The sequence below is a fragment of the Benincasa hispida genome, chromosome 5 (genome assembly GCF_027475165.1).
Source record: "Benincasa hispida cultivar pf3 chromosome 5, pf3_genome.v1.1, whole genome shotgun sequence".
Taxonomy (NCBI): Eukaryota; Viridiplantae; Streptophyta; class Magnoliopsida; order Cucurbitales; family Cucurbitaceae; genus Benincasa; species Benincasa hispida.
In genome coordinates, this window is record NC_143482.1 from 58,090,082 (window position 1) to 58,103,093 (window position 13,012).

The 13,012-nt window shown below is 30.5% G+C and overlaps 1 protein-coding gene across 1 annotated transcript; it reads left to right on the plus strand.

The window, feature by feature from the left end:
- Positions 1–2,956: 2,956 nt before the first annotated feature.
- On the plus strand, positions 2,957–4,018 carry LOC120078122 (uncharacterized). The gene has a single exon (XM_039032341.2). The coding sequence runs from the start codon at positions 3,094–3,096 to the stop codon at positions 3,553–3,555; it is 462 nt and encodes a 153-aa protein (XP_038888269.1). The 5' UTR covers positions 2,957–3,093; the 3' UTR covers positions 3,556–4,018.
- Positions 4,019–13,012: the final 8,994 nt, after the last annotated feature.

Below are 13,012 nucleotides of genomic sequence, written 5' to 3' on the forward strand. Positions count from 1 at the left end.
TTTTTAAATAGAATATTACAATTCCATGAATGGATGTAGATTCAAATCTAAAGACTATTAATAGTTTAAATTTCAAATTCAGTTCATGAAATTTTAGATTGGTATGTAATTAACCTTTGAACTTTTTTTTTTTTAATAGACCGGTGAATTTTGTAAAGTGTCTACATTTTAAAACGTGTAAACTTTATGAATTTATGTGACATAAAATTTAAAGTTTAAGATCCTATTAGATACACTAGTCAATTTATAATTAACAATTTTATTAATTTTAAAATAAATTTCAAATATTTCAATGAATTATTAGAAAAAAAATCTATAGTTATAGATTATTAGACACTTTTAAGATTTAACAACTTATTAAATACAAAATAAAATTAAAAAAATATAAAAAGTTGTGGAAAAAGTTATTAGACTGAAAAGAAAAAATTTAAAGAGTAAGATTGTAACTTTACTTATATTTTAATCATGAAGCTTATATTTTAGCTGGCAAAATTAGATTTTTTTGGTTAAAAATGAATGGTCAACTATCAAAATCCATCCAATATTACTTTATTCAATTTGAAGCTTATCACCTTTTGAGGGTAATTTGTATTAAAGTTTTGCAACCATAATGATTAAAAAGTGAGTTGAATGTAAATTTTAGAGAATTATATTTTTAAAGAAAGCAATAAAAAAGTATGGATTTAATCTTTAATTTTGAAATTGATAATATATACTTGATACTAGTTTAACAATACTCATTTTGACTTTTTTAAAATAAAATACTTTCTTACGACACCGTGAGAAGTAGCTATTAACACCAGGTTCAAATTCTTCGATCCTTGCATGTTCTTACAAAAGTTTTGGAAATTTCATCTTTTTAATCTCTGAATTTTCAATAATAGGTGTATTTAGTACCTAAGATTTTAAACTTTATATTTTTAGTCTTCGAGTTTTAAGAATAGGTTTACACATTTCTCAACATATATTTTTTAAAATTTAAATATTGACTGGAAATTTTAAATTAAAAAATAAGGTTAAATTATATAAAAAAAAATACTTGAACTTTGTAATTTGTTTAAAAAAGACCCTAACACTTTCAAAATTTGCAATATGACCTCTGAACATCATAAATGTTTCAGAAATACCCTTGGTGAGTAGAAATTATTTAGAATTTGGATGAAAATTCAAATAAGAAAGGTGTGGTAGGTGACATAGAACGCAAATTTAGATCACCACATCATTTTAGATCAACACATAGTTTTAAGTCTTGATTTTATGCTCAACATTCTAAAAGATTTATACCCTAAGAATAGTTTTGAACCATTTACGAAAATTTAGAGATAATATTACAACTTTTGAAATTACATTGTTACTTTTTAAACAAAGAAGAAAGTTCGAGGGTATTTACTATAGTTTATCCTCAAAATAATAACTAGTGAAAAAGAGAGAAGCGAGGGTGGTGGTTTGAGGAAGAAGAGAGTGAAAATGCAATTTTATAATTTAAAATGTCATGTGAACATTTAAATTAATAAAGGAAATTACTCAAAGACATTTTTAAACTATTATTACAAAGAGAATTAAAATCGTACGATTTCAAACTTTGGAGATGAAACTCATCTATTACTAGAAATTTAGAGACTAAAAAGTCAATTCTTTAAAAGAAAAAGAAATTTGTAGTCATTTATTATAAGTCTTTTCATATGACCTAAATTTGGAATAGTTAATATCGTTTGTCCCAATTTTTGAAAATAATGAAGGACGAATATTTATAATTGTCAAAGTACATTAACAACATATTACTTATTAATATTGTTTCTCATACACTATTAATGAGAGTTTGAAGAGGAAAGCATGAGTGAGAGAGTAAAGAGGAGCATGACAAAGTAAGAGAAGACGAAGAGCCCTAATGTGAGAGTGCATTACATTGAATTTAATTGAATGCAAGTTCAAGGAAAGGAGGAGAAGCATGAGTAGTAACACGGAGAGGGAAGAGCCCAAGAGTGTGAGAGCACTACAATCAGGTCACCTAAATTTCACACTCTCTAAAATCGTGAGAAAGCAATATAGATAATTAACACACTCTTGATAGATTCTAACAATGGTATAAGGTCATCATTTATAATTTTTAAAAAGTGGAGCAAAACCATATTATGACTGCAAAATTAAGGGTTATGCTTAAAAAAGACTTCATTAATTATACATTGAGTATTGTTAGCCTAAAAAGATGAGGCAAATATCAATTTGTACTAATAAGCTTTAAGATGGATCAATATCGTGTGAAACTTATAATTTAAGTCAATTGAACTCCTAAAATTTCATAAGTCAATCAACTTAGACCATTAACTGCGATTATTACCTTTAAAAATCAGTCATGCATTAATTCTCAAATGTGAATACACTTTTTCAAATATCGGTTTAATTAAATAGACGATCGAAGTAAATACATGGACAATTTTAAAAGAAAATTCTGCCTCCAAGCCTAAATTAATTCATTTGTGAATGTTTATGAATTTTTTTAAAAAATAATTATAAGTTTTCTCCAAGCTTTACTAAATGAATGCAAAGAAAAGAATAATAACCAAGTGTATAACATCATTTAAAAAAGATTGCAAATATAGACAAATCTATCAGCGATAAACTTCTATCGTTGTAGACCCCTAAATCTATTAGACTTCTATTATTGATAGACTATTTCCAATGATATGGTCTATAGACTCCTATTAATAATATAATCTATCATGAATAGATTATTTAAATTTGATAATATTTATAATTTTTTTATATTTTGTTATATCTACTACTATTTTGAGTCTAATGTATATATTTATAACTGTCCCATTGTTAATTTATGGTTTTAATAGAAGGCAATTGTGTATATATATAATGTGATGTGAGTATTCTTTTTTTAAAAAAAAAAAATTATATTTTAAATAAAGTGAAGTGAGAAGTAGTACATAAGAACTAGAAGGGGCCCACGATAATCATCTTTCAACCCCCCGCCAAAACCGAATAAAACACCTTCTCATTGCCAAACACACCTCTCACTTCTCTCCCTTCTCACCGCCCTCCGATCACCGTCGTCACTCCTTCCACCGCCGCACTTCCATCGCCATGGCTTCCATTCCACGGCGGAGCTTTCTACCGACGCGGCCTCTCAACGACGCTCTCCCTGTCTCGCAGCCGGACTCCGCTCAAACCATACGCCGAAGGCTCTCTTCCATTTCCTTCAAGATCCAGCCGATTTCTTCGCCTGTTGTTTCCTGGCCATTTCGCAGATCCAAATCCGTGTCGTCAATGCGCGATTTCACCGGAAGTTCTCTCCGGAAGTGGTGGGATTGGGGATGGTCCTGGATCCTCTCTCGCAAAGCTGCCTTCACTAGAGATCTGGAGATGAACGATGAAGAAACTAAAGCTCTTGGATCTAATTGCAGAGGTAGTTTCAGACATCTTTTCTATAAGGTTAGGTCTGAGTTCCGTAAACTGATTCGATCTGATCGCGTCGGTCTTCCTCAAACTTTCAAATACGATTCGGTTAATTACTCGAAGAATTTCGATGATGGAGTGAGATCTTAGGCTCTATTTACACTGTAATCGAATTGAGGCTTTCGTATTGAATAATATGCTCTGTTTCAAGCTAGATTCAGGAAAAATATATAGGGAAAAAAGCTTCCAGTTCCGATTCCGGCCATGGAAGCCTCGCTCTGGTGATCTTTACTGCGATTGTAATTGCTGGTAATCGATTTGGCAAAATCAAGTTGTTCATCGTGTTCATTGATTCGTTCTTCGCTCGATCGGAACTTAGAAAACGTACATTTGATTGCTCGCCGGCCCTGAGGCGAAGAAGAACAGAGAGATTGTAGAGATCTTCTTCGCAAATTACGGAGATCAAAGAGTTTGAAGTACATAAGAATTCTACTTTTTTTTTTCTTTTTTCTTTTTTTTGGGTATAAGCAATGCAAAATTCCTTTGCGTCTGATTGTTTGCATAGTATTTTTCTTGCGTCATCCAATATAATTCCAATACTATATATTCTTTCTCTGCGCTGTTTTTGTTTTTGTTTTTTTCTTTTAGTATTTTCCTTTTTTTTTTTGGAAAAATACTTTTTGGTCTCAGATTTTCAGTAGAATTACATTTGTTATTTATGTTTCAAAATGTTATAGTGACTTTTGGTAATGGTTTTTGTTTTTAAAAATTAAGTCTAAAATTTTCATCATCAAATTTCTTCTTTTGTTATCTTACTTTTTATCTAGTCAAGTCAAAATTTAAAAATTTAAAAAAATAAAATTTTTAAAAACTTATTTTTATTTTTAGAATTTGACTAAGAGTTCAATCATTATATTGAATAAATATGTAATTTATTTTTAAAAAAATTGGAAGAAAATAATCTTAATTTTAAAAAATCAAAAATAAAAAGCTAAGACACAATTTGGTAACTATTTTGTTTTTTTGTTTTTATTTTTGAAAATTAAGTTTATGGATACTATTTCCACATCCAAATTAAATCAATCATTATACTTAAAAAGATGCAAATCATGGTAAGAAATGCGGATGAATAGGTTTAAATTTTAAAAATAAAATAAAATAACCAAATGGTTATCAAATGAGGTTTGTAGTTTTTACGTTTTGAGTTTGATTGCAATTTAGTCTCTAGATTTAAAAATTATATTATAATTTTACAATTGAATTATGAGTTTTGTTTCAATTTGGTTCTTAAGACTTTAGATTTACATTTTTAATCTTGATTTTTTTATTAATTATTCACTTTCAGGTTTCGATGTTACTGTTTATTAATTAATTTGAGAGAATTATGGAGTGAAATTTTTTTAATTAATTAATAGACATTAAAATTAAAAACAGAAAGTAAGTATTTATGAGAAAATTAAGGTTAAAAATGTAAATCTTAAAACGTATGGACCAAATTGAAATATAACTCAAATCTCAAAGATAAAGTTGTAACATTAAAATGTAGGGTTGTAGGGCTAAGTTGAAACCAAACTCAAAGCTTAAAGATTAAAAGTATGACATTTTGAAATATAGGAACCAACGAAAAATTAGAATCAAAACTTAAGGATCAAAATTGTACTTTTTTTCCCCTCTTTTATTAATAATATTTTATCAGTATTCTTAAAGTAAATCATATAAATTGACACTTGAAATGAGTGTGGTAATGACAGTTGGGATTGAGATAAATTTTGTTTATTTACTATTTTTTAGGTCTCAAATTTTTGTTCAACATTTTAACGATAGTTTTAAAATATTCATGAGAAGTCAAAATATATATATATATATATATATATATATATGATTGCAAATTTTAAAAAAAAGAATTAAGGATATTTTTAAAATAAAAGGTAGAGTTCACAAATTTCTCTTTGAAATTTAGCCTATTATTACTTTCTTTCTATACTTTGAATCTCATAATTGATGCCTGTGATTTTTATTTTATAATAACAATTTAGTTTTGAACATTTGGTGGATTATGTAACTTTTTCTTTATCAAAAGGGGAAAAAAGTCTTGGATTTAAAAGTTTGATATAAAATTTTGACGGAGTAAAAAAAAAACTTAGGTATAAATAGTGACTAAGTGAATGAAATGAAGAAATTAAATTTGAAGTGTTAACTCATGTTGGATGTGCTTTCACTTTCACGAATGAACAAATTTTTTTAATTAATTTATAAACCATCCAATTAAATACTCATTTCGATCAGGTTAATGTCTATTAATTAATTTAAAATAATTATAAAATAAATTTTTTAAATTATTTTTAATAGCGATAAAAAATTTGTAAAACTTAATCAATCAATTGTTTTAAATCAATTAATAGACATTAACGTTAAAGATTGAAAGTGATTATTTAGTGGAATATTTAGATTAAAAGTGTAAACATCAACATAGAGATCAAATTAAAACAAAACTCAAATGTAAAATTGTAACATTTTGAAAGCTAAAAATCGAATTAAAATCAAACTCAAAACTTAAATACTAAAAGTACAACATTTTGCAAATTAGGAACCAAATGAAAATTAGACCCAAAATTAGAGACCAAAAGGTATTTTCCCCTAATTTAACTAAGATTAAATTATATGTTAACTTATGAACCAAATGAACTTTCAACTTTATGTTTGGTAAGTCCTTATATTTCAAAAGTGTCTTAGATGTTTTAATTTTATGTCTAATAAATCTCCAAACTTTAAAATTAAAGTGAACTTTATTTAGTGGTATTGACATGACTTTCGTATCTAGAGATAAGAAGTTCAATTCCTCCACCCACTTATTAAACAAAAAATAAATAAATTTCCAAACTTTAAAAGTATTTAATAGATCCATAAACTCAGTTATTGAAATTTATGAGTAACATTGATATGAAATTGGAATATCAAGAATTGATTGAACTATTTCTCTAAATTTCATAAATTTAATAAATACAAAATTAAAAGTTTAAAAATTTATTAGACAGTTTTAGTAGAAAAAAAAAATCATATTAAAAAGGTAAATGATGAACATGAACCTAACTAAACCTATAATTTAACCTCTAAATAATTTGCTCTAAATTATTTATTTTTTAGGGTTAAAATACTATCTTGATTCCTGTATTTTGATGTTTGTTCAATTTTAATCTCTATATTTTTAAATGTCCAATTTTAGTTCTCATATTTTTAATAAATCTTAAATTTAGTTTCTAGATTTTTTTTCAAAACTTTTATTATCTATTATAAATTTTGGAAATATATATATATATATATATTGGAAAGGTATTTCGGCACTAAAATTGTTTTTATTAGCTAACTAATTTTGATAAATATTATTTTAAATGACTAAATTTAAGATATATTGAAAATTCGAAGACTAAAATTATACATTTGAAAATACGATTTAAAATTGAACAAACTCCAAAGCATCGGAACCAAAATAATATTTCAATCTTCTTTTAATTTCTTTTTTCTTAAAAATAAATAATTAAAAAATATATATATGTATATACAAAAAGAATCGTACTAAAATAAAGGGCAAAAAGAGTGGGGGGTGTCGGTGTGGGAATTAATGCATTAGATCTATACAATGGCAAGAAATTGGTGAATAGTTAAGATCCCTTCACGCACTGTCCAATGAATTCTATACACGTTGCACTTCCACTGTCGGTCGCATAAAGTCTCCTACAATATTGGAAGAATATACATATATAATTTTTTTAAAAGTAAAAACCCCTCGGAAATGTATCAATTTACACGTTCATTCAAATTTTGTTCTATAAATATCATATGAAACTTATTATTTGTATCAATTTAGACCATTCATTACGTTTATTAAAAGAAAAAATTAGACCAATCACAAATTGTCATGTTATTTTTCGAATTAATGACAAAATCACAAATTATAATATTTTTTTACCTAATTATAAAATGACAAGTGTCTCTAATTGAAATTGAAAATAAAAAAAAATGGCGAATTTTGATAATGCCACGTGTCTTTATCATGACCATTGGATTGAATAAGTTGGTTTGATCTAGTTGGGGCATAATATTTAAACTCAAAAATAGGCTCTTTTGACCCAAAGATCAACCAAGGCCAAAAAGAATTTTGTTGAACGAGAGATTTTGATAACTCACAAATTGCAGGATCATTTCTCAAATTAATGAGGAAATTATAAATTATAAAATTTCGAACTAATGAAAAGTCGACATATGTCTCAAATTAAAATTGAAGATAAAAATTTGGAGATTCCAATAAAGTCACGTATTTTTTATATGACCATTGGATTGAATAAGCAAATTATTGGCTATAATTGGGTTAATAATGCTTGGTCAGGCGCCATTGAGCCAAAAAAAATGCTCTTTTGGCCCAAAAACCAATCAAGACCAAAATCCAATTGATTAAGCCAAAGGACCATCCAAGTCAAGCTCACATTACCTCCTTAGGAACTCTATCAGTAAAGAAGCTCCTCTTCATTTGAGAGGTTCATAATTTTAAGACCCCAAAGAGAAATTAGAGAGAGCTCTCCACCTATTAGAGGATTCTTTAAACTCTCAAAACTAAACGCTCCTTAAAGCCACAAGTCTTTGAAGATCAGAAACAATCTTCTCAGACTTCAACTTTAAGAATATTCATGTTATTCATCTCCCAAGTGAAGCATACACATTCAAGAGAAAGAATCAAATGATCAAGTGTTAGAGATTAAACCACATTTGTCTCAATCTACATAAACTCAAATTCAACTCCACGAACCACGTCTCTCAAGAAACCTTATGCAAAAGACAATTTATTGTGTAAATTTCTTCAACGTTAGTTTTACAAAATGGATGTTTATATCGTTGATGCATATGCAATTCTCAAAAGAAATTATAACTTAGAGTTTAAATTGATTGACCTATAAAATTTTAGTGATTCAATTCATATAGTTATAAGTTTCACACAATATTTTTCAAAATGAAACATAATAGAGAGTGTAAATGAAGGATTGAAATCCATAATGGAAGTGTATGAACTCATGTGCCAATGTTATTCATTTTGAAACTAAAAAAAACAGTAGGGGTTTTCATGGTTAGGTTCAGTTCGTTTTGGAAGTCAAACTGAACCAAATCGAATAATTCGATTTTGAAATTACATTAAATCGAATTGAATCATAAAGTTGGATTTCGAAGAGTATTCGGTCCAGTTCGATTTTGGTTTGGGTGCGTCGATTTCAATTTGAGCGTCACACGATCTGAAGGACGAATGAGATTTGACGGAGATCTGATAAAGTTATATTTGAGTTCTGAATTTTGAGTAGAGGCTGGGAGTGAGAGAGACCAAAGACAGAAGACGGCACGAAGGATAATGAGGGGGAGGTAAAGTGTGTGAGATGAGACCATTGATGTCAGACGAGATCGTAAGAGGCGCTGAGATGGGTGCGCGGAGGGTGACAGGGTGAGAGAGAGTCAAGGTCAAAGAGACAAAAGGGGGCGTCATATGGGCGAGATCTGCATTATGTGATTGGAAGTGAGGGTCTGAGGGAGAGGGCAGCGTGGTGGAAGGGTAGGATAGAGTGAAAGTGGAGATTCTCTTTCAATTTTCAAACCCTAAGTGAGTAAATGGTCAAGTCAAAGTGGATATGGATATAATTGATAAATACAAATAATATATATAATTTTTTTTTTTTTTTAAAACATGCAGTTTGATTAGGTTTCGATTCAGTTTTTTATTTTAAAATCAAACCAAACTGAATAATTCGGTTTTGGAATTACACTATACCGAACTGTACTGCAGAATTCGGTTTCTTTTTTTATTTTCCAATCGGTTTGGTTTTTGCGGTTTTAGTGAACACCCTTAAAAAGTAGAGAAAATATGCAACATGTACAGGATAAATATACATACAACATGCTTTTATGGGAAAAAGAAGAATACCTCTTGAAGGTTGTCTTCAACGCAATCATCCTCCTTTCTACAAACTCACGAACACAGGAACTCATTCCCAAACTCACGAACGAACACGAACTCATAGCAAGACACCACCATTCGATTTCTTTGCTATTCTCCGAACAAAGATCAAGGACTGTGAGATCCTTAAATTGCTAGAGAGAGTTCTTGTGATATAGTGCTTTTTTGTGTGAGGGGAGAAGATTTTTTTTTTTTTTTTTTTTTGTATAGTGAAACTCTTTCTCTTTCTTTGTGATATGTACCAATGAATCAACATCACCCAAAAAAAAAAAGTCATATTTCTCTTTTCATGAATGAAGATGAAATGGTTGGAGAGGGAGTTATAACTCCTTTTATACTTCTTAAATAACTCTCAAATTAAGTAGTCAGGTTGTAATTAATCTTATTCATTCCAGCATTAGTTCGGAAGGTTAAGAAGCTCTTCGGAAGAAACTCCAAGATCATACTAACTTGACTAGTCTCATCTATGATAGCGTCGTGAGCTTCTGCAATATGAAAATGGACCATCATGTTCAGGACATGCTCCCTAACATTGGTCACATCTTTCATACATGAGTTATAAACATATTTTATAGCCTCATGTCGTACTGAAAATGACTGTTGCCCGAACATCTCTTGCAACGATGCCATGATTTCACGAGTAGTAGGCATGGTTTCATGTTTCTTATTGAGCACATCAGATATGCTCACCAAGATGTGGGCCATCGACTTCTCATTAGCCCTTACTCATCTATCATAAAGTTCCCGAACATTTCGGTTGGTATTTGAACCAAGAAGAGGGGGACATTCCTCCATTAAAACAAACCTCAGGTCATCAACCACTAAAATTGTATTTATGTTCGATTTCCAGTTAGAGTAACCTTTTCCATTGAATTAGTCGGAAGCAAGAAGTTGTATAATCGAGTTCGACATTGTTGAAAAATAAACAAATTCTATTAAACTTATGCATTTAAAACCAATTTTAGCAAACGTAATAAAGTACCCATATTTCTTTACTTATTTGCAAAGATACTTTAGTGAGTGAGAATAGATGCTACTGAGGAGCAGTCAAATACTCTTTCACTGAAGCAAGACAATCTTGACCAAATACTATATCCAGAATAACTCTTATTCTTATAGTAGTTTGTTTACAGTTTTCGGTCAAGAACTAACATTTAGTAACTCTTGTAAGTGTGACCCGCCATTTTCAGATTTTATAGAACGGTATGAACATGCCCTCAAACTGGAAGATAATGTTCAAGACGAAACTATAAAACCCAATTCATTCCTGAAGCTTAGGTTTATCCGAATCCTATGTTACAACCCTTCTAATGGTACGTTGTGGTTAGTGACTAGCTAGTGCTGCCTAAAAACGACAGCAGGCGCAAAATAGGAATCTCACAATTCAAACTAATGAAGGAGACCATAGGATATGTTGACACATTTCCTTCACCACTTACTATGAACTACTTCTCCCATTCACCTTGTTATTGACCCATGCAAACACTTTCCAAATGGAGCAGTCACGGTAAAAGCGACATGAAGAGGAGCATAGATCTCACGATATGAACTTTTGGGGACACGAGAGCTAAAAACGATATATCGTATATATTGTTAATCTCCCACTGAAGCGTTTTAAATATTTGGGTATTATTTTACTTGGTATATTCCGGCTAAGTAATCTCCCACTGAAGTGCTAATCTCCCACTGAAGTCTATATGATTTATCCAAGTATAACATTTATATTTGGATTTAAGCCTACGATGTAGGGTATTAAACCAATTTTAAACCTCACACTGCTCACGCAAGCTCATAAAACTGATTAACAACATTCAACATTTCAGTCATAATCCCCAGGTAGGAGGTGTTACATAAACCGTCAACTTAAATACCTTCAGCCCTAGACAGGATTATGAATCGATTGAGTTTGTAGCCATATTTTATAAGATAACCACTTGTTTTTGAAGGAACTCTAAATCTAGAGAACCAATGAGCGGAAGCAAATCGTTCCAAACCCCATTGTGAAAGAACACATACATTTACGATCAAACAGAACAGTTATGCATTAAGATGAATTACAAACACGCTTCTTAATCAAAAAACAAAGGATCGAGTACAATATCTTTGAAGAACCTTTTTCTTCACGTATTCCCTCGATCTATCAGCAACACGTGCAACAGCATGAACGTAGTAAGTATTTGGAAGATCCCCGATCACCACCAAGTATAACTCGATCCTCGAACCTCGAACATAAACTCGACACCGCCACGAGGCTACCTTGGTATTCTCGATAGGAGAATCCAGGAGTTGTGGACTATGTATGGATTTGGTAAAAGGAAAGAGGAATGGAAGAGAAAGAACGATTGAGTAGACGGTCGAGTACTAAACAGAGGAATCATGTAGAAGATATCAGTCTATCGCATAGACTCGTTCCTCGATCGTGTAGCAAAATGGCACTATCGTATAGTGAACCGATATGATCGTTTACTCTCTCGACAAGCTATCTGATAACTTGATCCTTTTCTTTGCGTGTGTTTTATAAAAATGAAAACTATTTTCAACTTTATCCCACCGTTAGCCACAAACTGTCTAATACCACCCACTAAGGTGATTATTGGAGAAACCAAAATATCAGTTATCTCATAATTAATATTTATAAATAACTATAATAACTAATTTATCATATTATATTTATAACCTATAGTTTTAATATTTCATCATATGAAATATATAAACTATAGTTCTTTTTCTCATTTATGGCATTTAATATAAATCACATTTATATTAATTCCCCCAATCAAATAATGTATCAAATACATTATATCAATTATATCACATATAATTGATCTAATTTAATTATATCATATATAATCAAAATCTCTCTTGTTAATTTGAACACTTCAAACTAACCTAAAACCTAATTCTCAACATGAATCCATTGAGCTACTAAGGGGATCTTATAGACCTGTAGCTTGAAGCTTTAACGGTACGTGAATAACTGACTAAACTCTTTAATCGCGATATCCACCATCCATTAACTGTCGGCCACTTCACTAAAGACCAATAGCTGCACTCTTCGCACTACAGATATATTTTTGTGTCCATCGAATATAACCAATCAACAGTACGATGACCCTTCACAAATCGCTTGTAAGTACAGTTGGGCCAATTTGATGTTTTGCCTCTGTAGTTACATCTAACTCCTTAAGTACCACTGATTCCTCTAATGAACAATAGATCATAGTCCTACTATGACTAAACCCTTCTCAGGCCAAGAAAAGATGTGGCGCCACATTGTTCAAGCCTCAGAATCAGCTCTTAAGGGAGCAATTTATCTACTTACCCCTGCTTCGGGGAAGGAGTGAATTTCGTCTTGTGTAGCTGAGTTCCCAGCTCCCCAATCAAGCGAATCCCCAAAGTGGTAGGTTTGAGTCGGCGATCTGGCCACTTGCACTCATGCAAATCAAAGAACCGCCCTCATAGGCTCGTTCACAACTCACTTAGGATTAAAGTCATGTTACCTATGGTCATCCTAGTGAAATGAAAGTCTCTATCATGAACGGCGTTATATAACGAGACTAAACATTTTGTGGTCCGGTCTAATATAAACTCCTTTATATAGGACACCCTCGCTCG

Excerpts from the sequence above, each read along its gene's own strand:
- LOC120078122 (XM_039032341.2), top strand. The coding sequence starts at position 3,094 with ATGGCTTCCATTCCACGGCGGAGCTTTCTACCGACGCGGCCTCTCAAC.